We start from the raw sequence: 27,324 nt of genomic DNA on the forward strand, positions 1-27,324 counted from the left end.
TTTGCTAAGGATAATGGCCTCCAGCTCCATGCATGTTCCTGCAAAGGATATGATCTCGTTCTTTTATGTGGCTGTGTAGTATTCTGTGGTGTACAACATTTTTGTAATCCAGTCTACCGTTGATGGCATTTAGGTTGATTCTATGTCTTTATTGTGAATAGTGCTGCAGTGAACATATGTGTGCATGTGTCTTTGTGATAGAATGATTTATATTCTTTTGGCTATATCCCAGTAATGGGATTGCTGCGTCGAATGGTAGTTACGTTTTTAGGTCTTTGAGGAATTGCCACACTGTTTTCCACAATGGTTGAAGTCAGTCTGAATATATTAAAATTGATGTCTTTACAATAATGAATTTTCTAATTCATGAATACTGTATATCCCTTCATTAATTTAGCTTACCTGTACTTTCTCTTAATATCATTTTGTAGTTTTCAGTGTAAAGATGGCATCCTTCATTAGATTTATTTCTAGGAAGTAGACTTTTAAATTATACTTTGGTATCTTTTAAAATTTTTGTGTTCCGATTGTTGCTAACATAAAAATATAATGAATTTTTATATGCTGACTTTCTATACAGCATCCTTGACAAACTTCCTTGTTATTCCTGTTAGTTTGTCTGACTCTAGCATGTTAACTGTGAATAGTAACCATTTTCTTTATGCCTTTCCAATTCTTATACTTTTCCTTCATTTATTTTTGCCTTAAGGTACTGGATAGGACCTCTAGTACATGTTGAATGGAAGTGGTAGTAGTGGTCTTCTTGTCTCATTCCCGTTTCTCAGGGAAACCTTACTGTAGAGAGAGAGAGAGAGAGAGAGAGTGTGTTTGTGTGTGTGTGTGTTTTAAGACACTTTTAAAATTAAGGATTTAGTCCTAGTTTGTAGCGTTTTCATCCTGAATGGGTATTGAATTTTATCAAATGCTTTTTCTGTAACTATCAAAGTGATCTTTTCCCTCCTTTTTCTGTTAATGGGATAAATTACATTAATAAATTCTGATTTTGATCTAGTCTAACAGTTGGAGTATTTGGGCTTATGTATAAATGTAATTATAAATAATATATACTTATCTACAATCTTTCCCTTTTTCTCTCCTTTTTAAAATCTATTTTATTTTTAGTTACGCTGTCTTTTCTTGTAGTGGTTACTGTAGAGATTACAGTATACTAGATGGAGTTACTTGAGCTACTACCAATCATTATTTTTACCCCACTTTCCCAAGAATGCTAAAACCTTAGAATAGCTTTTTCCCCATGAAGAACTTTTTACTCCATTTATCCCTCATGGTTTTTACATTACTGTTGGCATGCATTTTAATTCTACTTATATTTAAGCCCCAAGATATTACAATTTTTCATTGGCCAGTTTTGGAAAATTCTTACTTACCTCTTCAAATATTGCTTCTCTCTTTTTCTTCTGTGACTCCACTAAATAGGTGTTAGACTCTTGCACTGTGTCTCACGTTTGCCTTAGGCTCTTTGTAATAACCTGTATTTTTTTCTCTGGTTTAGTGAAAATACCTTCATTGATCTTTTGAAAAGTTTTCTAGTCTTACCTTTTGCTGTTTAATCTATTCAACTTAAGTAGTAATTTCAGTTATTTTCCAGTTCTAGAATTTCCATTTAATTCTTTTAAAATTAAATTATTGGTAAAACTCTGTTGTCTGTTGGGGTTTTTTTTCCTCCTAGCTTTTATTCATAAGCATCTGTTTTTTGGCAGCCTGATAATTTTTGATTGAATAACTGTCATTGTAAAAATTGTAAAGGCTCCAGATGATAATCTTTTAGACAGGATTTATTTTTTCTTTTCTTAGACATGTTAGTGTGGGAGCTGATAACTTTTATCCAGCCAGGGACTAAAGTTAATCAAGACTGTTTTAAGGCTATTTGTACATTTGATTTGTCTTCATACAGTCTAGTTTTACTTTACAGGCGTTTCAATTTAGAGTCTTAAAGTCTTGGGACACTCTCTCTGGCAAATCTGAACTCTAATCCTTGTCTCGTCTGTAGTATAAGATGTCTGAAAACTTTGCCTCTTGGCTTCCTGCTGCATGCAAAGTCAGTATTTGGCAGAAGTCTTAAAGAGCACCTCACCAGGATCTTAGCCCCTTGGGTATCCTGTTTAATCTCCAGCGCCATAAGGCCAATAGAATCTTTGCTGATAGTTTCACCCCATGGCAGTGGCTCTGTCTGGGTAAAGTATGGATTCTCGCTCTTGCATTATGGTTAGAATCTGCAAATATTCTTGTGGAGAAAAGTGGCTATAGTCTGTCAGCCCAATTTATTTATTTATTTTTGTTTGCTTTGTTTGTTTTTTTGTTTTTTTGTTTTTTGTTTGTTTTTTTTGTTTTTTTGTGGTTTTTTTTGAGACAGAATCTCACTCTGTCGCTCAGGCTGGAGTGCAGTGGCACGATCGCCTCCCAGGTTCACACCATTCTCCTGCCTCAGCCTCCCGAGTAGCTGGGACTACAGGGGCCTACTACCACGCCCGGCTTTTTTTTTTTTTTTTTTTTTTTTTTTTTGTATTTTTAGTAGAGACAGGGTTTCACCGTGTTAGCCAGGATAGTCTCGATCTCCTGACCTCGTGATCCGCCCGCCTTGGCCTTCCAAAGTGCTGGGATTACAGGCATGAGCCACAGCGCCGGGCCTTGTTTTCGTTTTTTACTTCTGTAATGACTTGAAATGCCAGCCCACCTTTGGTTGTTCTCCCTTCTCTAGAATCTTGTGACCTTTTGTCCTGATTGCTTGAGCAGCTCTAGATACCTTTAAACATACTTATTTTTATTCAAGTTTTTCTATTTCTCAGCAGAATTTAGTTTACCTGCCAGTTACTCCATTATCCCCAGAAGCAGAACATCCCATGATAGCCTCTAAGTACTTTTTATATACATTAATTGTTTTGATCATTACCAGGCTTATCTCCCCTGCCCATCTTTACCGTCAGCTGTCACCAGTAAAGTTTTACTTACTGTTTCTACTCCAGCACTCACTCTGTGCTGAGTGTGTATGTGTATAAATCTCCTATTATCCACTCAGCAACCATAGGGCAATGAGGTGCTATAATAATTTAATAAACAAAGGAGAGGCCCAGTATCTATAAGATCACAAAATTCATGGCAAAGCACTGATTCACATTGGTCTCAGTATATAACTCTTGCTGTTAAAGTCTATGCTGTTGTTTGTGGTCTTTCTATAATCTTGTTTGCTTCCTATAGAATATCGCTCAGGGAATATCTTCAGGACATTCTTTCTGTCCTGAAGTGCTTCATTATCACTCTGTACAGTTCTCTCTCATATTATCATATTCAAAATATCTCAGTGTCTGTATCCTCTACTATGTTATAGTTTTTGCCAAGACTAGGGAATGTGTTTTATTTATCTTTGTACCCCAGGGTTCATTAGAGTGCATGATATATTTAAGCATATAATAAATGTTTATTGTATTTCCCTAAAGTCATTGTATACTTAATTTGAATAGATTTAAGAAATTTTTATGTGTATTATTATTTTATCACCTTTATAAACACTTATTAGAATCTTAATTATTCTCCCTGGTACAGTCTTAGCAAAACTGTTGAACATTATGTGTTAAGTTACGTATTATATTAACTCTTTTTCATCATATATATAAAGTTGTTTTGACCTCAGGCAGTATTTTGTTATAACATCCTGAAGCAGTTCAGAGGACTTTTAGCATAAATATGGTAGTATTTCAAAATTGTAAAGTAATTTACCATTTGTTAATTGCAGAATTAATAAACAAAAATACTATATGTATAATTAAATCACAATTGATTAAGCTACCTCCTAGAAGATGAATGAGCTGATTGCAGATAACAATGAAAGATGTAGCTCATAAGCATCAGTCTCATTTTATAACTGGATAAAATTTTGATAATACTCTTTAGACAGCATGATTTTTTTTAACCCTACTTTGCTGGGTAATTTGTATATTTTATTGGTCTAGAAGCTTGATAGCTAACACACTTGTTGATATACTGCACAATTGAAGACATTTGTTAAAGAAACTTAATAGTTTTTCCTTTGGGTGATTAAAAATAACGATTAGTACTTTATTCTCTAATAGTGGCTAATATAGACTCAATAGTTATAGAAGATGTTTTATAGAGTTGACCCTCTGTATCCACCGATTCTGCATCTGAGGATTCAACCAACTGTGGATCAAAAATATTTGGGAAAAAAAATTAACAATACGACAATTTTAAAAATCAAATAAAACAGCACACTATAACAACTATTTACATAGCATTTACATTGTATTAGGTGTTAAGTAATCTAGAGATGATCTAAAGATACCAGAGGATATATGTATATGAAATGCAGATATTATGCCATTTTGTATAAGGGACTGGAACATCTGTGAATTTTGGTATCCATGGGAGTCCTGGAATCAGTCTCCCATGGAAACAAAGGGACAACTTTGATTACTTTTTAATCACAAATGAAATGTGTATATATGTGCATATGGACATGTATGTGCAAGTACTTTTTAAAAATGAGGCAAAATTCGTATAACATAAAATTTATCATTTTTACTTTTTTAAAAAGTACAGTTCAGTAGTGGCTTAGTACATTGACAGTGTTGTGCAACTAGCACCTCTGTCTAGTTCCAGAACATTTTATCAGTCCCAGAGGAAACTCCATAACCAATTACTTACCATTTCCCCCTCCCCACAGGCCTGGCAACTACTAATCTGCTTTTTGTATGTATGGATCTGCCCGATATTTAATACAAGTGAAATGATACAATGTGGCCTTTCGTGCCTATCTTCTTTCACTTAGCATAATGTTTTCAAGATTCATTGATGTTGTAGCATGCATCAATGCTTTATTTCTTTTTTATGACTACATATTATTTCATTGTATGACCAGGCTTAATGGCTTACACCTGTAATCTCAGCACTTTGGGAGGTTGAGGTGGAAGGATCCCTTGAGCCCAGGAGTTCAGGACCAAACTTAGCAACAGTGAGATCTTATCTCTATAAGAAATAAAATTACCCAGGTGTGGGCAGTGAGCTGTGATTGCATCACTGTATTTCAGCCTGAGTGGCAGAGCAAGACCCTGTTTAAAAAAAGGAAAATTCATTGTGTACATGTACCACATTTTAAAAATTCATTTATTGCTTGGTGAACATTTGGATTGTCCATCAATGGATGGATTATTAGCTAGTAACCTTTTGGCTATTGTGAATACTGCAGCAAAGAACATTTATGTCTCTGTCATTTGAACACCTGTTTCCAGTTCTTTTGGATATATACCTAGGAGTAGAATTGCTGGATCATATGGTAATTCTATGTTTAATTTTTTGAAGAATCCTTAAACTGTTTTCCACAGCAGTTAAACCATTATACATCTCCACAAGCAATGTCCAAGGATTCCAGTTTCTCTACATCCTCGTCAATGCAGGTGATTCCCCACTCCTTTTTTTTTTTTGAATAGCCATTCTACTGGCTTTTTTTTGGGTCTTTTTCAGCATTTTTACTGTGATCCATGTGTTTATGGGTTTCTTTGCATTTAACCTACTTGGAGTTGATTGAGCTCCTTAAATGTGTATATTATTGCTTTTCAATAAATTTGGGAAGTTTTCAGCCTTTTTTTTTTTAGTTATTTTTTTCTGCTTCTTTTGTCTTTCTTCTCCTTCTGATGCTCCCGTTATATACATGTCAGTGTGCTTAAAATAATGTCCTACAGTTCTCTGAAGGTAGAGAACTTTTCATTTTTCTCTACAAGTAGAGAAACTGTTCATTTTTCTTCATATTTTTCTGTCTAGATTGTATAATCTCTATTGATTTGTCTGTAGGTTCACTAATTCTTCTATTAGTTCATATCTACTGTTGACCTCCTCTAGTGAATTTTCATTTCAGTTATATTGTTCAGCTCCAGAATTTTTATTTGGTTCTTTAAAAAAAAAAATAACCTTTACCTTTTTGTGGATATTCTTTTAATTTTTTTGTGACATTGTCATCATACCTTCCTCTAATTATGGTTTTCTTTAGTTCTTTACACATACTTATTAATGGCTATTTGGAATGCTTTGTCTGTTAAATCCAACATGTAAGTTTAATCACAGTTTCTGTTATCTGTTTTTTCCCCAGCATATGGGGTCATACTTTCTGTTTTTTTGTGCCTTGTAATTTTCTATTCAAAGCTGGATATTTTATGTAGTAAATTGAGAAATTCTTGGAACTGGTTTCTTCCTTCCAGTGCGTGCTGTTGCTTCTTGCTTATTTTGTTTATGGACTGTTTTAGTGGAGTCTATTTAGTGCCCCCTCCCCCCACCACACACACACACACACACACACACACACACACACACACACACACACACACACACACACACACACACACACACACACACACACACACACACACACACACACACACACACACACACACTTAAGCCTCTGATGTTGCACCTCTGGGGAAGCAGCCTTGGGTATTCCCAGTTACCCTGGATGATGGTGGTTTGGCAGGGCTCCGTTTTTGCCTGACTACACACATCTGTTAAGGTCCATTAATCTAGTGCTAATTGCACTGTTTTCAACAATGCCCTGGGGCATTATGTTGTTCTACAGACTCATCAACTTTGGTTTCCTTTGAAGAAATAGTTCCCTAAGTCAGTGCTTGAAATTTCTTCTGAACCCAGGTGGGCTCCTCTCAGCTGTCTCTTTTCCTGGTTTTTTTTTCGGGCAAATCAACTGTCCTGTAGTTTAGCCTTTGTATCCATTGATTCCTCCAGTCTCTTCTCATTTGCCTCTCACAGCCTCTACTGTTTTTCAGATCATGCTTGCCTGTTTCCTTGCAAATGAAGTTCGTTTCTCTGGGAAGAGATTAAAAGCAGTCTGCTTTATGGTCCACTTCTTTCCACAGGCAGACATCTCCAAGCCCAGGCTCTGGAGTAAGGAGGAAGGAACAATGGTATTTCTTTCCCAGTGATACCTCTACTGTAGGAGCTGAGCTGGAGGGAGGCAGTAACCTCAGTTCTTATCTTCACGCTCCTGGTATGGAACCCACAGCTTACAAGCCAAGACAACAGTGATTGGTACCCCGACAGCATCATGCCCAAAGTAGAGCCTCCACCTTTCCGGCAGTAACAGATTTGAAGAAGGGAGCCAGCCCCTACCTCTTGGCTTCGTTCACCTGGAACATCAGCATTAAGTAGCTAGAGGTGTAGCAGGATGAGCCAAACAAACAAACAAAACCCATCAGACACCGAGTTGAGGAAGGAAAGGACTTTATTCGGCCGGGAGCGTCGGCAGACTTACATCTCAAACAACTGAGCTCCCCGAGTGAGCAATGCCTGTCCCTTTTAAGGGCTTACAACTCTTAAGGGGGTCCACGTGAGAGGGTCGTGATCGATTGAGCAAGCAGGGGGTACGTGATTGGGGGCTGCATGCACCAGTGATCAGAACAGAACAGAACAGAACAGTGTGGGGATTTTCATGATGCTTTTCCATACAGTGTCTGGAATCTATAGATAACACAAGCAGTTAAGTCATGGGTTGATTTCTAACTACCAGGCCCAGGGCGTGGCACCGGGCTGTCTGCCTGTGGATTTCATTTCTGCCTTTTAGTTTTTACTTCTTTTTTCTTTGGAGGCAGAAATTGGGCACAAGACAATATGAAGGGTGGTCTTCTCCCTTAGAGGCAGGATGAGAAATGTTGACATCCTTCCTGTCACAGGAAGACTTTGACTGGACCTGTTGGAAGAGGGAACACAGTGCTTGTGGCTACACCAGTCTAGAGTGGAGTTTCTGACTCCTTGAGTTAGGACAGAGCAGGTCCTAGTTCAAAGACCACAGACTCTCACATTTCTCATAGTCTCTACTAAATTTTCTTGAATAAATGTTTCTTCATTTGTTCTGTGCTTCCAGCAGTGTTTTTATATTTTTCACCAAATTTGCTGGGGAGTATGTCCGTGGAACTCCTCAAGTTGTCACGCTGAAAGTTTTTTTCATTAGCGTTCAGTCTCTGATGGTTATGGGGGTCTGTTCACATTTTCAGTTTCTTCTTGAGTCAGTTTTGGTAGTTCCACATTTGTGAATTTTAAAATTTTTGGTTCTGTTACTGATTTATAGTTTCATTCAACTGCAATCAGAGAAGATATTTTGTATAATTTAAATTTTTTTAAATTTGTTGAGACTTGTTTTGTGGCCTAGCTAGCATATGGTCTATCCTTGAGAACATACCATATGCACTTGAGAAGAATATGTGTTCCACTGTTGATGGGTGAAATGTCTATTAGATCTAGTTATTTTATACTGCTGTTCAAGTCTTCTCTTTATTGATCTTCCTCGTTCTGTGCATTATTGAATGTTGGGTATTGCTGTCTCCAACTGTTATTGTAGAATTGTCTATTCTCTCTTTAATTCTGTTAGTTTTTGCTTAATATAGTTTGGGGCTCTATTATTTGGTGTATATATGTTTGTACTTGTCACACCGTCTTGATGAATTGACCCTTTTATCAATAGATAATATCTTTTGTCTCTCGTAACAATTTTTGACTTAAAGTCTGTTTTGTCTTATGGTAGCATAGCCACCCAGCTCTCTTCTGCATGAAATGCCTTTTTTCATCCTTTCACTTTCAACCTATTTTTGATTTCCATAAACACAAGAACCCTTAAAAATATTCTTCCAGTCTTTTCAGATTGCCTATCTGTTGGATCACTTCTTCAGTGCTTAGCCAGGCCATTTGCAACTCTGCCTTAGTCTTCACTTCCTGTTGGCTCAGCAGTGTCAGCCAGCTTAGGACCTTCTTACCTGTTTTCTTCTTTTTTTTTTCTTTTTATTATACTTTAAGTTTTAGGGTTTATGTGCACAACGTGCAGGTTAGTTACATATGTATACATGTGCCATGTTGGTGTGCTGCACCCATTAACTCATCATTTAACATAAGGAATATCTCCTAATGCTATCCCTCCCCCCTCTCCCCACCCCACAACAGACCCTGGTGTGTGATGTTCCCCTTCCTGTATCCGTGTGTTCTCATTGTTCAATTCCCACCTATGAGTGAGAACATGCGGTGTTTGGTTTTTTGTCCTTGCAATAGTTTGCTGAGAATGATGCTTTCCAGCTTCATCCATGTCCCCACAAAGGACATGAACTCATCATTTCTTATGGCTGCATAGTATTCCATGGTATATATGTGCCACATTTTCTTAATCCAATCTATCATTATTGGACATTTGGGTTGGTTCCAAGTCTTTGCTATTGTGAATAGTGCCACAATAAACATATGTGTGCATGTGTCTTTATAGCAGCATGATTTATAATCCTTTGGGTATATACCCAGTAATGGGATAGCTGGGTCAAATGGTATTTCTAGTTCTAGATCCCTGAGGAATTGCCACACTGTCTTCCACAGTGATTGAACTAGTTTACAGTCCCACGAACAGTGTAAAAGTGTTCCTGTTTCTCCACATCCTCTCCAGCACCTGTTGTTTCCTGACTTTTTAATGATCGCCATTCTAACTGGTGTGAGATGGTATCTCATTGTGGTTTTGATTTGCATTTCTCTGATGGCCAGTGATGATGAGCCTTTTTTCATGTGTTTTTTGGCTACATAAATGTCTTCTTTTGAGAAGTGTCTGTTCATATCCTTCGCCCACTTTTTGATGGGGTTGTTTGTTTTTTCCTGTAAATTTGTTGGAGTTCATTGTAGATTCTGGATATTAGCCCTTTGTCAGATGAGTAGGTTGCAAAAATTTTCTCCCATTCTGTAGGTTGCCTATTCACTCTGATGGTAGTTTCTTTTGCTGTGCAGAAGCTCTTTAGTTTAATTAGATCCCATTTGTCAATTTTGGCTTTTGTTGCCATTGCTTTTGGTGTTTTAGACATAAAGTCCTTGTCCATGCCTGTGTCCTGAATGTTATTGCCTAGGTTTTCTTCTACGGTTTTTATGGTTTTAGGTCTAACATGTAAGTCTTTAATCCATCTTGAATTAATTTTTGTATAAGGTGTAAGGAAAGGATCCAGTTTCAGCTTTCTACATATGGCTACCCAGTTTTCCCAGTACCATTTATTAAATAGGGAATCCTTTCCCCATTTCTTGTTTTTGTCAGGTTTGTCAAAGATCAGATGGTTGTAGATATGCAGCATTATTTCTGAGGGCTCTGTTCTGTTCCATTGGTCTATATCTCTGTTTTGGTACCAGTACCATGCTGTGTTGGTTACTGTAGCCTTGTAGTGTAGTTTGAAGTCAGGTAGCGTGATGCCTCCAGCTTTGTTCTTTTGGCTTAGGATTGACTTGGCAATGCGGGCTCTTTTTTGGTTCCATATTGACTTTAAAGCAGTTTTTCCCAATTCTGTGAGGAAAGTCATTGGTAGCTTGATGGGGATGGCATTGAATCTATAAATTACCTTGGGCAGTATGGCCATTTTCATGATATTGATTGTTCCTACCCATGAGCATGGAATGTTCTTCCATTTTTTTGTATCCTCTTTTATTTCATTGACCAGTGGTTTGTAGTTCTCCTTGAAGAGGTCCTTCACATCCCTTGTAAGTTGGATTCCTAGGTATTTTATTCTCTTTGAAGCAATTGTAAATGGGAGTTCACTCATGATTTGGCTCTCTGTTATTGGTGTATGAGAATGCTTGTGATTTTTGCACACTGATTTTGTATCCTGAGACTTTGCTGAAGTTGCCTATCAGCTTAAGGAGATTTTGGCCTGAGACGACGGGGTTTTCTAGATATACAATCATGTCATCTGCAAACAGGGACAATTTGACTTCCTCTTTTCCTAATTGAATACCCATTATTTCCTTCTCCTGCCTGATTGCCCTGGCCACAACTTCCAACACTGTTGAATAGGAGTGGTGAGAGAGGGCATCCCTGTCTTGTGCCAGTTTTCAAAGGAAATGCTTCCAGTTTTTGCCCATTCAGTATGATACTGGCTGTGGGTTTGTCATAGGTAGCTCTTATTATTTTGAGATACGTCCCATCAATACCTAATTTATTGAGAGTTTTTAGCATGAACGTTGTTGAATTTTGTCAAAGGCCTTTTCTGCATCTATTGAGATAATCATATGGTTTTTTTCGTTGGTTCTGTTTATATGCTGGATTACGTTTATTGATTTGCATATGTTGAAGCAGCCTTGCATCCCAGGGATGGAGCCCACTTGATCATTATGGATAAGCTTCTTGATGTGCTGCTGGATTTGGTTTGCCAATATTTTATTGAGGATTTTTGCATCGATGTTCATCAGGGATAGTGGTCTAAAATTCTCTTTTTCTGTTGTGTCTCTGCCAGGCTTTGGTATCAGGATGATGCTGGCCCCATAAAATGCGTTAGGGAGGATTCCCTCTTTTTCTGTTGATTGGAATAGTTTCAGAAGGAATGGTACCAGCTCCTCCTTGTACCTCTGGTAGAATTCAGCTGTGAATCCATCTGGTCCTGGACTTTTTTTGGTTGGTAAGGTATTAATTATTGCCTCAATTTCAGATCCTGTTATTGGTCTATTCAGAGATTCAACTTCTTCCTGGTTTAGTCTTGGGAGGGTGTATGTGTTGAGGAATTTATCCATTTCTTCTAGATTTTCTAGTTTATTTGCGTAGAGGTGTTTATAGTATTCTCTGATGGTAGTTTGTATTTCTGTGGGATCGTTGGTGATATCCCCTGTATCATTTTTTATTGCATCTATTTGATTCTTCTCTCTTTTCTTCTTTATTAGTCTTGCTAGCAGTCTATCAATTTTGTTGATCTTTTCAAAAAACCAGCTCCTGGATTCATTAATTTTTTTGAAGGGTTTTTTTGTCTCTATTTCCTTCAGTTCTTCTCTGATCTTAGTTATTTCTTGCCTTCTGCTAGCTTTTGAATGTGTTTGCTCTTGCTTCTCTAGTTCTTTTAATTTTGATGTTAGGGTGTCAGTTTAGATCTTTCCTGCTTTCTCTTGTGGACGTTTAGTGCTATAAGTTTCCCTCTACACACTGCTTTGAATGTGTCCCAGAGATTCTGGTATGTTGTGTCTTTGTTGTCGTTGGTTTCAAAGAACATCTTTATTTCTGCCTTCATTTCGTTATGTACCCAGTAGTCATTCAGGAGCAGGTTGTTCAGTTTCCATGTAGTTGAACGGTTTTGAGTGAGTTTCTTAATCCTGAGTTCTTGTTTGATTGCACTGTGGTCTGAGAGACAGTTTGTTATAATTTCTATTCTTTTACATTTGCTGAGGAGTGCTTTACTTCCAACTAAGTGGTCGATTTTGGAATAAGTGTGGTGTGGTGCTGAGAAGAATGTATATTCTGTTGATTTGGGGTGGAGAGTTCTGTAGATGTCTATTAGGTCCGCTTGCTGCAGAGCTGAGTTCAATTCCACGATATCCTTGTTAACTTTCTGTCTCGTTGATCTGTCTAATGTTGACAGTGGGATGTTAAAGTCTCCCATTATTATTGTATGGGAGTCTAAGTCTCTTTGTAGGTCTCTAAGGACTTGCTTTATGAATCTGGGTGCTCCTGTATTGGGTACATATATATTTAGGATATTTAGCTCTTCTTGTCGAATTGGTCCCTTTACCATTATGTAATGGCCTTCTTTGTCTCTTTTGATCTTTGTTTGTTTAAAGTCTGTTTTATCAGAGACTAGGATTGCAACCCCTGCCTTTTTTTGTTTTTCATTTGCTTGGTAGATCTTCCTCCATCCCTTTATTTTGAGCCTATGTGTGTTTCTGCATGTGAGATGGGTTTCCTGAATACAGCACACTGATGAGTCTTGACTCTTTATCCAATTTGCCAGTCTGTGTCTTCTAATTGGAGCATTTAGCCCATTTACATTTAAGGTTAATATCATTATATGTGAATTTGATCCTGTCATTATGATGTTAGCTGGTTATTTTGCTCGTTAGTTGATGCAGTTTCTTCCTAGCCTCGATGGTCTTTACAGTTTGGCATGTTTGTGCAGTGGCTGGTACCAGTTGTTCCTTTCCATGTTTAGTGCTTCCTTCAGGTGCTCTTTTAGGGCAGTCCTGGTGGTGACAGAATCTCTCAGCATTTGCTTGTCTGTAAAGAAATTTATTTCTCCTTGACTTATGAAGCTTAGTTTGGCTGGATATGAAATTCTGGGTTGAAAATTCTTTTCTTTAAGAATGTTGAATATTGGCCCCCACTCTCTTCTGGCTTGTAGGGTTTCTGCTGAGAGATCCGCTGTTAGTCTGATGGGCTTCCCTTTGTGGGTAACCCGAGCTTTCTCTCTGGCTGCCTTAACATTTTTTCCTTCATTTCAACTTTGGTGAATCTGACAATTATGTGTCTTGGAGTTGCTCTTCTCGAGGAGTATCTTTGTGGCATTCTCTGTATTTCCTGAATTTGAATGTTGGCCTGCCTTGCTAGATTGGGGAAGTTCTCCTGGATAATATCCTGCAGAGTGTTTTCCCACTTGGTTCCATTCTCCCCATCACTTTCAGGTACACCAGTCAGACGTAGATTTGGTCTTTTCACATATTCCATATTTCTTGGAGGCTTTGTTTCTTTTTTTTCTTTTTTCTCTAAGCTTCTCTTCTCGCTTCATTTCATTCATTTCATCTTCCATCACTGATACCCTTTCTTCCAGTTGATTGAATTGGCTACTGAGGCTTGTGCATTCGTCACGTAGTTCTCGTGCCTTGGTTTTCAGCTCCATCAGGTCCTTTAAGGACTTCTCTGCATTGGTTATTCTAGTTAGCCATTCGTCTAATTTTTTTTCAAGGTTTTTAACTTCTTTGCCATGGGTTCAAACTTCCTCCTTTAGCTCGGAGTAGTTTGATCGTCTGAAGCCTTCTTCTCTTAACTCATCAAAGTCATTCTCCGTCCAGCTTTGTTCCGTTGCTGGTGAGGAGCTGCGTTCCTTTGGAGGAGGAGAGGCACTCTGATTTTTAGAGTTTCCAGTTTTTCTGCTGTGTTTTTTCCCCATCTTTGTGGTTTTATCTACCTTTGGTCTTTGATGATGGTGACGTACAGATGGGGTTTTGGTGTGGATGTCCTTTCTGTTTGTTAGTTTTCTTTCTAACAGTCAGGACCCTCGGCTGCAGGTCTGTTGGAGTTTGCTGGAGGTCCACTCCAGACCCTGTTTGCCTGGGTATCAGCAGTGGAGGCTGCAGAACAGCGGATATTGGTGAACAGCAGATGTTGCTGCCTGATTGTTCATCTGGAAGTTTTGTCTCAGAGGAGTACCTGGCCATGTGAGGTGACAGTCTGCCCCTACTGGGGGGTGCCTCCCAGTTAGGCTACTCGGGGGTCAGGGACCCACTTGAGGAGGCAGTCTGTCCGTTCTCAGATGTCCAGCTGTGTGCTGGGAGAACCACTACTCTCTTCAAGGCTGTCAGACAGGGACATTTAAGTCTGCAGAGGATTCTGCTGCCTTTTGTTTGGCTGTGCCCTGCCCCCAGAGGTGGAGTCTACAGAGGCAGACAGACCTCCTTGCCCTGTGGTGGGCTCCACCAGGTTCAAGCTTCCAGGCTGCTTTGTTTACCTACTCAAGCCTGAGCAATGGCAGGTGCCCGTCCCCCAGCCTCGCTGCCACCTTGCAGTTTGATCTCAGACTGCTGGGCTAGCAATGAGTGAGGCTCCATGGGCGTAAGACCCTCCGAGCCAGGCGCGGGATATAATTTCCTGGTGTGCCGTTTGCTAAGACCATTGGAAAAGCACAGTATTAGGGTGGGGTGACCCGATTTTCCAGGTGCCATCTGTCACCCCTTTCTTTGACTAGGAAAGGGAATTCCCTGTCTCCTTGCGCTTCCCGGGTGAGGTGATGCCTCGCCCTACTTCGGCTCACGCTCGGTGTGCTGCACCCACTGTCCTCCACCCACTTTCCCACACTCCCCAGTGAGATCAACCCAGTACCTCAGTTGGAAATGGAGAAATCACCCGTCTTCTGTGTCGCTCACACTGGGAGCTATAGACTGGAGCTGTTCCTATTCGGCCATCTTGGCTCCACCCCCCACCTGTTTTCAAGCATGTGTTTGGCCCTGGGCATACCCATAGCTTTCTAGATTTCCTGGTATATATGGGAGCTTTTCAAAGCTTTTATTCCCCAGCTTCTTCCTTCCCACGCGTTTTTGCCTGGTCATTGCTTGTGCCAGCTCTGATTCCTTCTCTAGGTGGCTATAACTAATACATTTGCCTCTTAATGCTTTTGATAAATGCCAGATCCGAGAATGCTGTCCCCTTCCTTGGGGAAGCTCCAAGGCAGGTGAAACTGGCCCTTCAGTCAGTCCTTCAGGGAATTGCCAGACTGGTCAAAGTACATTACAATATGTTTTAGAATAAGGTCCATCTTGCTCTCTTTGGTAACAGCATCCTATACCAGAACGAGGGCAAATGACTATATATCAGCATCCTATATCAGGAATGAGGGCTGATGACTTGGGCGGACCACCAAACTTGGGGAGGGAGCCATAGTAAGCAGGTTTGTTAAAATGCCACAGCCCTTTCTCACCGAAATTCAGTAGCTTGTTTCTTCATTAAGCATTCCCTTAGCTGTTAATTTTTTTTTTTTTTTTTTTTGAAACGGAGTCTTGCTCTGTCGCCCAGGCTGGAGTGCAGTGGTGTGATCTTGGCTCACTGCAAACTCTGCCTCCTGGGTCCACGACATTCTCCTGCCTCAGCCTCCCGAGTAGCTGGGACTATAGGCGCCTGCCATCACACCCGGCTAATTTTTTTTATTATTTTTTAGTAGAGACAGGGTTTCACCATGTTAGCCAGGATGGTCTCGATCTCCTGACCTCATGATCCGCCCGCCTCGGCTTCCCAAAGTGCTGGGATTACAGGCGTGAACCACCGCGCCTGGCTGGCTGTTAAGTTTTTGATTCAGTTCCAGAGTTTCAAACAAGCTGATTCTGACCATTTCACCAGCTATTCATTTCTTTTGTGGATGGATGGAGTTTTGGAGCTCTCTACTATTTTGTGACATCTATGTGTATATACATTTTTACATATCTACGAATTTCTACCTATGTAGTTGAGGGATTCATAGATATTTTTAAAGAATGTCAAGAAATGTATTGGTATGATAATCAACAATTCAGGATACAGGTTACTTCTGGTAAAGAGAGGAAACATGATAGTGGTAGAGACACACCAGGATGGTGGGTACATGATTGTTTGACATGTGATTCTTTTTTTGTTTTCTGAATATTTGAGATTTTTATATAAAGTTAGATAGTTGTGTGTGTCTATATGACATATATAAAACATTGTGACATTCAAGCATTTTGTTGAAGTAGAAAGTCTTGTATATGTTTATTCGAATAACAAATCTTGCTTTCCCTTTAATAAGTAAAAGTAGGAATTATCACACTTGAAATGCTTAAGACTAGTTTATATGATGGAATAGGGAAGAATCTTTTACTTATTTGTTGATGTATATAGATTGATTGTCTTGTGTTTTTCTCTAGATCTTAGTTTCATTGTACCCTCTCTGCAGCCTTTTTCTGTAAGAATGAGAATAGGAAGGCCTGAATGTTAGTAGGTAGTTGATAGTCTACTGTTTTTATTTTCATTTTTCTTCTTATGAAGAGGAGGAAGAAAATAGAATCCTGGAAATAGCACTGAAGTGGACTTTGGGAGATCTTTGTCTTTGTTCTTTGTTCTAATATTCATTTAACAGTGTAAATTTGGACAGTTTTTATTTTCTGTGCCAGTCCTCATTTGTAAAATAAGAATTGGAACAATAGGTAAGGCCTGTTTAAGCTTTGTAAAATCTGGAAGGGCAGCATGATTCTATGGAAAGAGCATTGACTTTGGAGCCAGGCAACTTTGTGTTCAACTATTTTCTAATTACTTTAAAGTAAGCTTTCTAAACTCTTTTCTCATCATTAAGATGGGGTATTAACACCCATCTCACAGAGCTACTGAAGAATGAACAACATATATAATATCTTGTAAAGTGCTCACATATACAGTCTGTTCACTCAGAGTCTCCATACCCTTATCTTGTAACTACATCCTTTGAAGTAAAGCTGGAGAGAAAACAAACAAACAAAAAAATCCTTGTAACCTTTTATGTAGCTTGCTTTTATTTTTTTATTTTATTTTATTTTATTTTTGAGATGGAGTCTCATTCTGTTGCCCAGGCTGGAGTGCAGTGGTGCAATCTTGCCTCACTGCAACCTCCACCTCCCAGGTTCAAACGATTCTCCTGCCTCAGCCTCTGGAGTAGCTGGGATTATAGGCGCCCGCCCCCATGCCTGGCTCATTTTTATATTTTTAGTAGAGACAGGGTTTCACCATGTTTGCCAGACTGGTCTTGAACTCCTGGGCTCAAGTGATCCACTTGCCTCAGCCTCCCAAAGTGCTGAGATTACAGGCGTAAGCCACCATACCTGACTGTAGTTTGCTTTTATATATGAATTACATTTGAAGTGTATATGAAGTATATTTTTATATATGAGGTATGTTGTGAGTTATACTTCAGGAAGATAATAACTCTTCTAGAGATATTGAAGAACTTTCTCTTTACCCTCCAGGGTTTCTAAGTTTTTTATTTATGTGTTTTTGTTAGTATTAAATTATAATAGTATCTTTTTATAAAAGCTTAAAGATTCAGGTTAATGTTTTCTTTGATTTCTTTCTTTTTACCTTCTACCCCAGGATCTATTACTTAAACAGTAACATAGACACAAGATATTACATATTTTCTGTAGTCCATATGAGTTTGAAAATAACCATGTTTTCCACTACTTTTAAAAATAATTACTTGTATTTCTGTATTAATTAAAACATAACACATTTATGACTTGTGAATAAATAAAAATAAGAAAAAAATCTCATCACCCAGAGATAGCCTTTTAATATTTAGATGTATTTGACATTATCACTGAGATGCCAAAGTGCAACTCACTGCCTCCACCTGCCAGTCTGTTTTTCTTTATGCACCAGTACCTCTATATACTATTTATATTTGTAAAAGCAATGTCCTGTTAGGCATACTGTTTGATTTTTTTAGATAAATAACATATCCTGAACACTTTTCCCTGTCATTAAGAAAATTTAATACACTCTTAATGGTTGCACATTTTCCGTGTATTAATATTACAGAAATATACTGTGCTCAGAATAATCTTTCTCACAGTTGTAATCATTTTCCTAGGATGTATTTGTAGGATGAATCTGACAAAATTTCTTTTGATACTAATTATAAAATTGATCTATAGCAAAGCCTTATCCCCAGTATAGTGATGTCTGCTTCTCTGCAATTTTGCTGGCTGTAGGGCTTAACAGTTTAAAATAATCTTGGACAGTGCAATAGGTAGAAAACGTTATGGGTTCTTTTTCTATTTCATTGATTACAAGTGTGGGTAAACTTTTTTTTTTTTTTTTTTGGTAATCATTCTTCTGTGAAATGCTTGCTCATCTCATCATTTTTTTTGTGTGTGTGAATGTTTTTGAAATCAATGCAAGTTGCCAGAAACCATATAAATGCTTTCATGGACATCAAATAACACCATCTGCATTTTTATACTTTTAGAAATTGGTAGCTTATATTTTAGCATCATTCCCTTCTTGCCAGAAATCTCACCATGAAATAATAAGGGAGATTATTATACTATTTATATTCCCGCAAGAAAAGTATGAGAGTGCCTCTCCTTACACTCTCACTCATCTTTTGGATTGTTCCTAGTTTGATAGGTAAAAAGTGGCTTTTTAATTTAGTTTTAATTTTTATTTTTCTAATTACAAGTTTCTTTCCTGTGAGTTATTTGCTTATTTTCTTATTTGTAAAAATTCTTTATATATTAAGGAAATTAGTTATATGTGCTATATGCATTTCAGATATTTTTCTTGGTTTATTGTTTTTGAAATTGGTCATAATGGTTTATTTTATCAGGTTTTTTTACAGTCACTGGCAAAATTATTGACCAGGACACATCCCTCTCATATATTACTAGAGATTTTTCTAACAGACAAGTCTAATAATCATTACTCTTTCAGTACATTTATTTAATTAACTATGAATTTGCCTAAAATAAATATTCAACTTTTGTTTCTGGTCCTGTTTCTACTCCCTAGTCTGTAGAAAACAATAGTGGTCTGTCTTGGAGAATGTTCCACATGCACTTGAAAATAATGTGTGTTCTAGTATTGATGGGTGAAATGGCTGTTAGGTCTAGCTAGTTGTTTTACACTGCTGTTCAAGTCTTCTATTTCTTTTTTGATTTTCCTGGTTCTGTGCATTATTGAATGTTGGGTATTGCTGTCTCCAACTATTATTGTAGAATTGTCTATTCTGCCTTCAATTCTGTTAGTTTTTGCTTGATATAGTTTGGGGCTCTATTATGTGGTGTATATATGTTTGTACTTGTCATACCTTCTTGATGAATTGACCCTTTTATCAATATATAATATCCTTTGTCTCTCATAACAATTTTTGTCTTAAAGTCTGTTTTGTCTGTGGTAGCATAGGGTTCTCCAGACTTCAGTACATATATTGTCATGTAATCTTGAAACCCTCTTGCACCTCCAGAGTGCACTACTTATGTAGCTTATTCTGATTGTGCCTCTTTTAGTAAGTTACAAAGCAGCAGCATCTGGTCACTAATATCCTGGTTAGGTTATGAAGAGGTAATTATGCATACCATTGGATACCGTACAAGAACAGCTACCTGGGAGGAAATTTTGTGACATAGTACGTCTCGGTAAGAAGCACTCTGTTAGGGATGAAGTCTTATCAGAGAACCTGTTGTCTGAGATAGACGTAGACTTTTGTAGAAAGTCTGTATTTCTTCTTACAGAGCATTCATTGCCTGTTACATTCCATTCTGTTTTACTTGACGAAAACTTCTGGAGTCTGACAAATGGGTAACTAGTATTTATAGTTCTAACTTTGCAAACCTTTTGGTTTTCATGACTATGTCAATAAAAAGGTGAAGGAAGGTGAACCAGATATTAACTGATGTCATTATGTTTCCATGATATTTTGTGATTTTATGTATATGCTCTTACTCTTAAACTATATGTTATTTTAAAATTTGTGATTTTTTGGAGAACATGCCTTTACAAAATAATCTTATCTATAAATACTAAGTTTGTTTAGATTTCAAGTGTTACATGTTACAAAAACTTATTTCTTAAAATCATTAAATTTATCTAAAATTCTCACATGTTCCTTCATAATCTAGTTTGGGATAGTAACTGTTTCATGTCTGTTTAAATATGTCTTCCCTCTTGATTCTGTCATTTAAACTTTTTAATCGGTACATCAAACTTCTTTCCTTTGTAGGTAAGGTACTCAGCTGTGTGGGGTACTACATAAATCCTAAAAGACTACAATAAAGTGGCAATGTCTCGGGAACCCACCCCACCTCTACCTGGAGATATGTCTACTGGTCCCATAGCAGAAAGCTGGTGTTACACACAGGTACATGCTCTTAAAAATCCCTCACTTTATGTCACTTATAAATTTTACGGTATGTTGAGAATAGTATTGTGAAACACTTTGCCATAGTTATTAGAAGTGTTAGAAGACTGGATCGTAGAATGTTGAACATGTAACAAGTTAAAAGTATTACCATCATCATTATAAAAGTGGTTTTCTGAATCTCTTAGGTTAAAGTAGTAAAATTTTCCTACATGTGGACCATTAATAACTTCAGTTTTTGTCGAGAAGAAATGGGTGAAGTGTTAAAAAGTTCAACATTTTCATCTGGCCCAAGTGACAAAATGAAATGGTAAGATTTTTGTTTGCTTTGAATTTTTGTTTTTGATGTGATCAGCTGCTCATGATTTTGTTGTTATCATTGTTCCTGAATGAGTATTAATGTAATTTCATATTAGATTGGTAATATGTTCCTAATAGTGTGGGGAATTATAAAGAACTGTGAGGATGTTGACAGGAGTGCTGTTTGTGACATTAACACATGATTTCAGTGTTCTCTCTCTCTCTCTCTCTCTCTCTCTCGAATGCTTTTCAAGTATTATATTCCTCCATATGAGCTTATTGTTTTATTTTAGGTGCCTGAGGGTAAACCCAAAGGGATTAGATGATGAAAGTAAAGACTACTTGTCCTTATATTTGCTTTTAGTCAGCTGCCCCAAAAGTGAAGTTCGAGCAAAATTCAAATTTTCCCTTCTGAATGCTAAAAGGGAAGAAACAAAAGCAATGGGTAAGTGATTTGCAAACTGAGTGAAGACATTTCTGTATAACTACATATTGTGACTTCTTCTGCACCTTTACCTAGAAAAGTCTGGGACTTTTTTCTACTAAAATCTGCTTGACCTGAAACTTTTAATTTGACCATTATTTAAATTCAGCATAGAGCTATAATTATTTTACTGAGCGTTAGACTTCGTAAAACATGTAAAAATGATTAATAATATTACTTCTTCATGTCCTAAAATGACATCCAGTTGTCACTTAGAAAAATAGTTGCTGTTAGGGCAAGGTGCCTGGTTCAGTGCTTGGCATATATAATACATGCTCAGGAAGCGTTTCTCTCTTGCCTTTTTTGCCAGGTAATAAAATCTGAAGAACAATGAGAAAGAGATAGAGTGCCCTGATATTTTGTCACTAGAATTTTTTGAGCAATAGATTGAACACTGACTGAAAGGAGCCGTTTTTCTTAGTTTCAGGGCCTATTAATTTCAGTCCAAAATTCACATATATAGCCAGCTGAAATGCAGTAGCCTTGAGCTTCATAGTAGAAGAGTGATGTAGGAAATGTACGTTGTGTATGGCAGGAGAATAATATTTTCTAGAAGTGAATCACAGAATCAAGTAACTTGATTACAGAAAATTCACATTCACATACATTTTTAAATAATGTATTGCTAAAATAATATATATTTTCACATTGTCTCATCTTAAGATAGTGGAGTATTTCAGGTAGATTGATTACTGATTTTCCACTTCCATTTTATTCTTTGTATAATAGATGATGAATACTTTCTGTAGAGGATCTTGTTTACTGCCTGGTATATAGTCGTTACAGACTACCTTAGGCATTTGAAATATTTGCTTCAGATATTTATTAAATCTATTACAAATTACACGAAAAGCATCTTTTGGACTTTATGAAAAATTCTTTTTAGGGGAGAGGAGGTTATGTCTGGAGACTTAGGAATGATAAAGGACTTTCTTTATCTTTTTCACAGGTTCATGGATTTTTCTATAGTTGAGTAAAACTTAAATCAGTGGGATGGGTATGCCAGGAAAGCTTAAACGTGCCTTGATATTTAGAACATCCATTTTTGAAGGGAGAAGCAGGAAATAAGATGTATATTTCTTACCAGATTCTGATATTAGATGATGAGTAGTGTGCCTATACCAACATATTTTGATCCTATTTCATTGTCTTTTAGGGCCTAGATTGTTAAAAAGATCTCTTCCTTCTCCATGTGATTTGATCTGACTTTTCTATTTGAGATCCAGAAGTCTGAAAGTGAGCTCATTGACAATGGCCAAAATTGAGTAGGCATATGGAGTTACTGTTTCTACCTGACTTAAAACTCTTACGACATTTGATTTATAAACACAAATATCTGTAATTTTTATGATGGATGTATTGACAAGTCCTGCTTTCACACATTTTATTTAACTGTGTTACCATGTTTAAAAAGTCTCTTGGATATTTATTTTATTTAAACTCTATTCTGTTTTCCACCAGAAAGCCAAAGAGCATATCGATTTGTGCAAGGGAAGGACTGGGGTTTTAAAAAATTCATTAGAAGGGACTTTTTGCTTGATGAAGCTAATGGTCTTTTACCAGATGACAAGCTTACATTATTTTGTGAGGTGGGTACATCTTTTATTCTAAGGAACCCCATGGTTTATTTAGTGATATGGCAAAAGTATAAACTGGATTAATGACACTTTAAAAATTAAGTAATTGGTATAGTTCATCAAGTTTCATTCGTAAATTCTTGACTAGAAAAAGCTTAGAAGATTCTTGACACAAACCAATGTAATGACCCAGTCTGGAAACATTCTGTCATATTTCTAGCTGTAATTTGTGTGTACACTTACTCAACAACATACTACATCCTTCTTCCTCTTGAAAAGATTGTGAATGTGAATATGTGAACATTTCTGAATATTTTCTTCATTCTGAGCAACTGACATAGATTGTCAATTTTTAAAAAATTTTCAGATTGATTGTATTAAACATTATTACTGAGAGTTTATCAGTTTGAACCCGAAGTACCTGGAAAACATTGAGAAGCTTTCTGATTGTTCAGGTGGTTGGATTAATCTAATTAAATAGCATTCTAAGAAATAGTTCTCAAATTTTTAAGATATGCCTATCTCTATTGACAAATTTATAAGGTGTAATTATGTGCATAGAATGGGATATTTTGAAAGTTACTAGCATTGCCTCTGCCAATAATGTACACTTATGATTTGTCCTAATTTGATGTTTGGATTTGCTTTTGTCATGTTATCATTAGGTAGTTTTATCTATATGAATTTTTGAGATTCACCTTTGGACTGAATTCAAGGATTATATTTTTAACCAGTACAGTTTATAGAGAATATACATCAGTAACAACTTTATCAAAATGTTTAAGGCAGTTGATAATTTTCATAAGAAAGATAGTTGAAAAGATTTTTATCATGTACTCAACATTAGATATATTTCAACAGATTATCATGGACAGATGAGTGTCTTAGGAATATAATAACTTCTTTAACTGTAAGTTAGCTGTAATCTTTTTATAGTAAGTGTATAAGATTTCTTGGCAAGATTACAAACTAATTGTATGACATTATGTCAGAAGGATAATTGAAATATGCCCCCAGAGACTATATAATTGCATCTTATTTTTTACTTAGACAAGTTAAATGAACTGTATGATGAATTTATTATGAATACAATTATTTGGTTGACAAAACACATAGCACAAGTCTTATCATTAAATAATTGGGAAGAAAACAGTATTTGTTGCTGACCAGCAGATATTCTAAGTAGTAGTCTAAATAAATATAGGTTATGCTATATAAAATTTTTAGCATCCTTACTGTAGAGTCTTCCACAATTTTAGCAGTTATCCTAAATTTCCACATGTAAATTGTTTAAATGTTAATTTAGAACAGAAAGGATCTTAAAGGTTATTTAATCCAATTTTAACAAAAACAAAAAATGACGAGCTAACATAGTTTTAGAAATGAACCTTTTTAGAAAATACCTTTTTTTTTTTTTAGAATTGAAATAGTGTTTACAGATATTTTCCTAAGTACACTGTGCTGGAACCTAGACAACCAAGAAATTCAGAAATAAGGCTGAAATTAAGTTTAAGATTTTTTGTGTGTGTGCTTGGTATCCATATGCTACATGCTAGTGACCCCCAAAAACAAAACCCAACATGACATATATTTTAAAGTTGGCATCAGTCAGATTCATTTTTGGATCCTGAAATATACATCTTTTTGCTGATATAGATATTTATACCCTGGGCACCGTATTTAGCATAGGTGGGCAAAAGGTACTTTTAACTAACATTCTTCATGCCCTCCACTGTTTGTTCCACCCCGCTCACGGATGCCCTTCCTTCTACAGAATCTCCAGCACTGCTTGCAGAAGAGGAGGAAGCATTGCACTACCCTTCCTAAAGAACTGCCTCCTCCCCCTCCCCTGCAAGTGGTGCTGTAGACAGGTAAGGCAGTTGGGTGCTACCCTTTTTGCACAAAACATAACTTAATCTTGCAAGTTCCCTACGGTGGTTAAAGTAGCCGGAGATAGGGATTGGTAGCAGTGTAAGCAGCTCTGCCCTCTTGCCCAAAGTGATGCAGAAAATAGGAATTAAGAAATAAGTAGGAAAACTAGAAAACTGGTTAGTTTAATTTATCTTTTGAAATCCAACAGATTTTAAATACTCAGTCTACAGACCCACGCCATTTCATGATATACAGGAAAAATATATGTACAGATAATGTATATATAAACAAGTATTTCATGAGGTTTAACTAGCTCCTTTTTAAGGACACATCTTTTTTCCCATCCTGTTTATCTTTTGCTAAGATAGTGTCTTAGTCCATTTCGTGTTGCCATCAACAGAATACCTGAGACTAGGTAATTTTAAAAGAACAGAATTTTTATTGGCTCATGGTTCTGGAGGCTGAGAAGTCCAAGATTGAGGCTACATCTGGTGAGGTCCTTTTTCTTACATCATAACATGGTGGACATCATCACATGGTGAGAAAGAGAGAGAAGAGGTGAGGGGAAGAGTGGGGATTGTTGGAGGGTAGGAGGGTGTGTGTGTGTTTGTGTGTGTGTGTGTGTGTGTGAGAGAGAGAGAGAGAGAGAGAGCAGGCCAGACTCGCTTTAATAAACCCATTGTCTCAGTAAACACATTAATCCATTCATGAGGTTAGAGTCCTCATGACCTAATTACCTCTGAAAGGTCTCACCTGTCAACATTGTTGTATTGGGTATTAAATTTCCAACATATGATCTTTGTGGAATACATTCAAATCATAGCAGAGAGCCTTTCTGTTTTAAAATAATTATATATGATAGTGGGTGGAAGTTGGGATTTATTTTCTAAAAAGCCCTTTCTGGCAAAATGAAAAGTTGACTACCTTATTTCTGTCACCAGATTTTTTTTTTAAATGACACCAATCTATGAAAATCAAAAAGTCTAAAACTCGCTATCCTGGAAGATATTCATGTGAAATTCGACTGTTAAAAGTTTCTCACTTTGGAGCCGGTGTGGTGGGTGTTTGGCTAGTTGATTAAAATGGCACAATTGTAATACTATTTAGCATTGGAAATTCCTGGCTTTTAGAATTAGTTGGAAAATTCAGATTTCAAAAACTGGAACCAATAGTTACCTTAGCTCTACATGAGAAGAGACCTAAATTTTTCAGGATAGTCACAGATTAGATCCCTCAAATGTTCCTTGTCAGTCTAAACTATATTCTCTGAGTTGAGCCAAAAGCAGATTTGAAAAGGGGCTGTCAAATGACTTTGAGGTTTTGCTTTGCAAGATTTAACAATTTTGAAGATTACACATTTGCCTCTTTTTTTTTTTTTTTTTTTTTTTTTTTTGAAAGAAGCATAACTTTGACCTCAGGAAAGAATCTCAGCCTTTTTCCTGAATTTTTTATTCTAGGTTCCATTCAGTAAGAGTATTCATTACCTGCATTTGAGTATGTAATAGATAAAACCAAATTTTTAACATTTTCTTAAATATAGGTATCAAGAAAATAATCACAATCCATTGCATATGTCAATTTTTAATTAGATCATTAATTTATGTTCTATAAGAAGTCTCTTGAATACTCTTTGGAATATGAAGTATTAATTATGTGTCTTAGTTAAAATTTGTGGTTGCTGTGATAATACTATGTAGATAGGTATGTCAATAATACAAATCTTCTGAATTGTTCTTGCTTATACAAATATAATATCAATATCTGTGTCTGATAATATTGTCTTTATTTTTAATCCTTTTATTATCTGATTTTTTGCCAAATTTTTACATTAAATACGTTATTTTGAATTTGTTAAGAGACAGTAAGTAGAATTCAAGAAATCATTTCTGAAATTAAATACATCATCATATTTTGTAACTCTGCTGTATGTATCATGCAAGCCATTGAACAGATCCAATTTTTTCTGTCTAGAAATTTCAAGAGCAGTGCTTGATATGAACAAATAAATGCTGTTAGGGTCTAAAGACCTGATCCCTTATGAAACCTTGAATATTAACACCAACATTTTTTGTGTCTATATCATTAGATTATAATGTGTAGTAGAACAGGGCAGTTGGGTAAGGATTAGTGAAACTTTTTCTCTTTTATAGTTATTAAAATTTTAGACATAATTTGATTAAAAACTTGATAAGATAGGAGCACCTTTATTGGCAGATCTATTTATACAATATCTTGTGGCTCCCATACTTAGAGAAACATCTCATAAGATTGTTGTAATAAATGCTTTTTGGTCATAATTGTGTTAATTTTACTAATTTTTAAAAATATCAAAAAAATATTGTACAAAGAGCCGTAAAGAAAGGAATCTGGGCCAGGCATGGTGGCTCACGCCTGTAATCCCAGCACGTTGGGAGGCTGAGGCGGATGGATCACGAGGTCAGGAGATCGAGACCATCCTGGCTAACACGGTGAAAACCCGTCTCTACTAAAAATACAAAAGATTAGCCAGGCATGGTGGCAGGCACCTGTAGTCCCAGCTACTCGGGAGGCTGAGGCAGGAGAATGGCATGAACGCAGGAGGCGGAGCTTGCAGTGAGCAGAGATCGCACCACCGCACTCCACTGCACTCCAGCCTGGGCGACAGAGCGAGACTCCGTCTCAAAAAAAAAAAAAAAAGAGAAGAAAGGAATCTGGAGATTTATGTCTACTAGTCTTCCTTTGGTACAAGCCACCACAATGTGAT

General features: G+C 36.8%; 1 protein-coding gene across 5 annotated transcripts in view; it reads left to right on the forward strand.

Annotated features, from left to right (window-relative positions):
- The window catches only part of SPOPL (speckle type BTB/POZ protein like), a 74,040-nt gene that overhangs the window by 30,684 nt on the left and 16,032 nt on the right, over window positions 1–27,324 (forward strand). For 2 of the 5 annotated variants that reach the window (XM_002812449.6, XR_010135971.1), the window contains 4 exons: window positions 20,211–20,348; window positions 20,537–20,658; window positions 20,942–21,093; window positions 22,594–22,721. In XM_002812449.6, the coding sequence (XP_002812495.1) occupies window positions 20,271–20,348; window positions 20,537–20,658; window positions 20,942–21,093; window positions 22,594–22,721 (480 nt within the window). In that variant the 5' untranslated portion in view covers window positions 20,211–20,270. Of the gene's footprint in view, window positions 1–20,210; window positions 20,349–20,536; window positions 20,659–20,941; window positions 21,094–22,593; window positions 22,722–24,483; window positions 24,581–27,324 lie in introns of those variants that run through there. The other 3 variants (XM_054549339.2, XM_054549338.2, XM_009237683.4) reach the window with 3 other exon arrangements.

This window comes from Pongo abelii, chromosome 11 (genome assembly GCF_028885655.2).
Source record: "Pongo abelii isolate AG06213 chromosome 11, NHGRI_mPonAbe1-v2.0_pri, whole genome shotgun sequence".
Taxonomy (NCBI): domain Eukaryota; kingdom Metazoa; phylum Chordata; class Mammalia; order Primates; family Hominidae; genus Pongo; species Pongo abelii.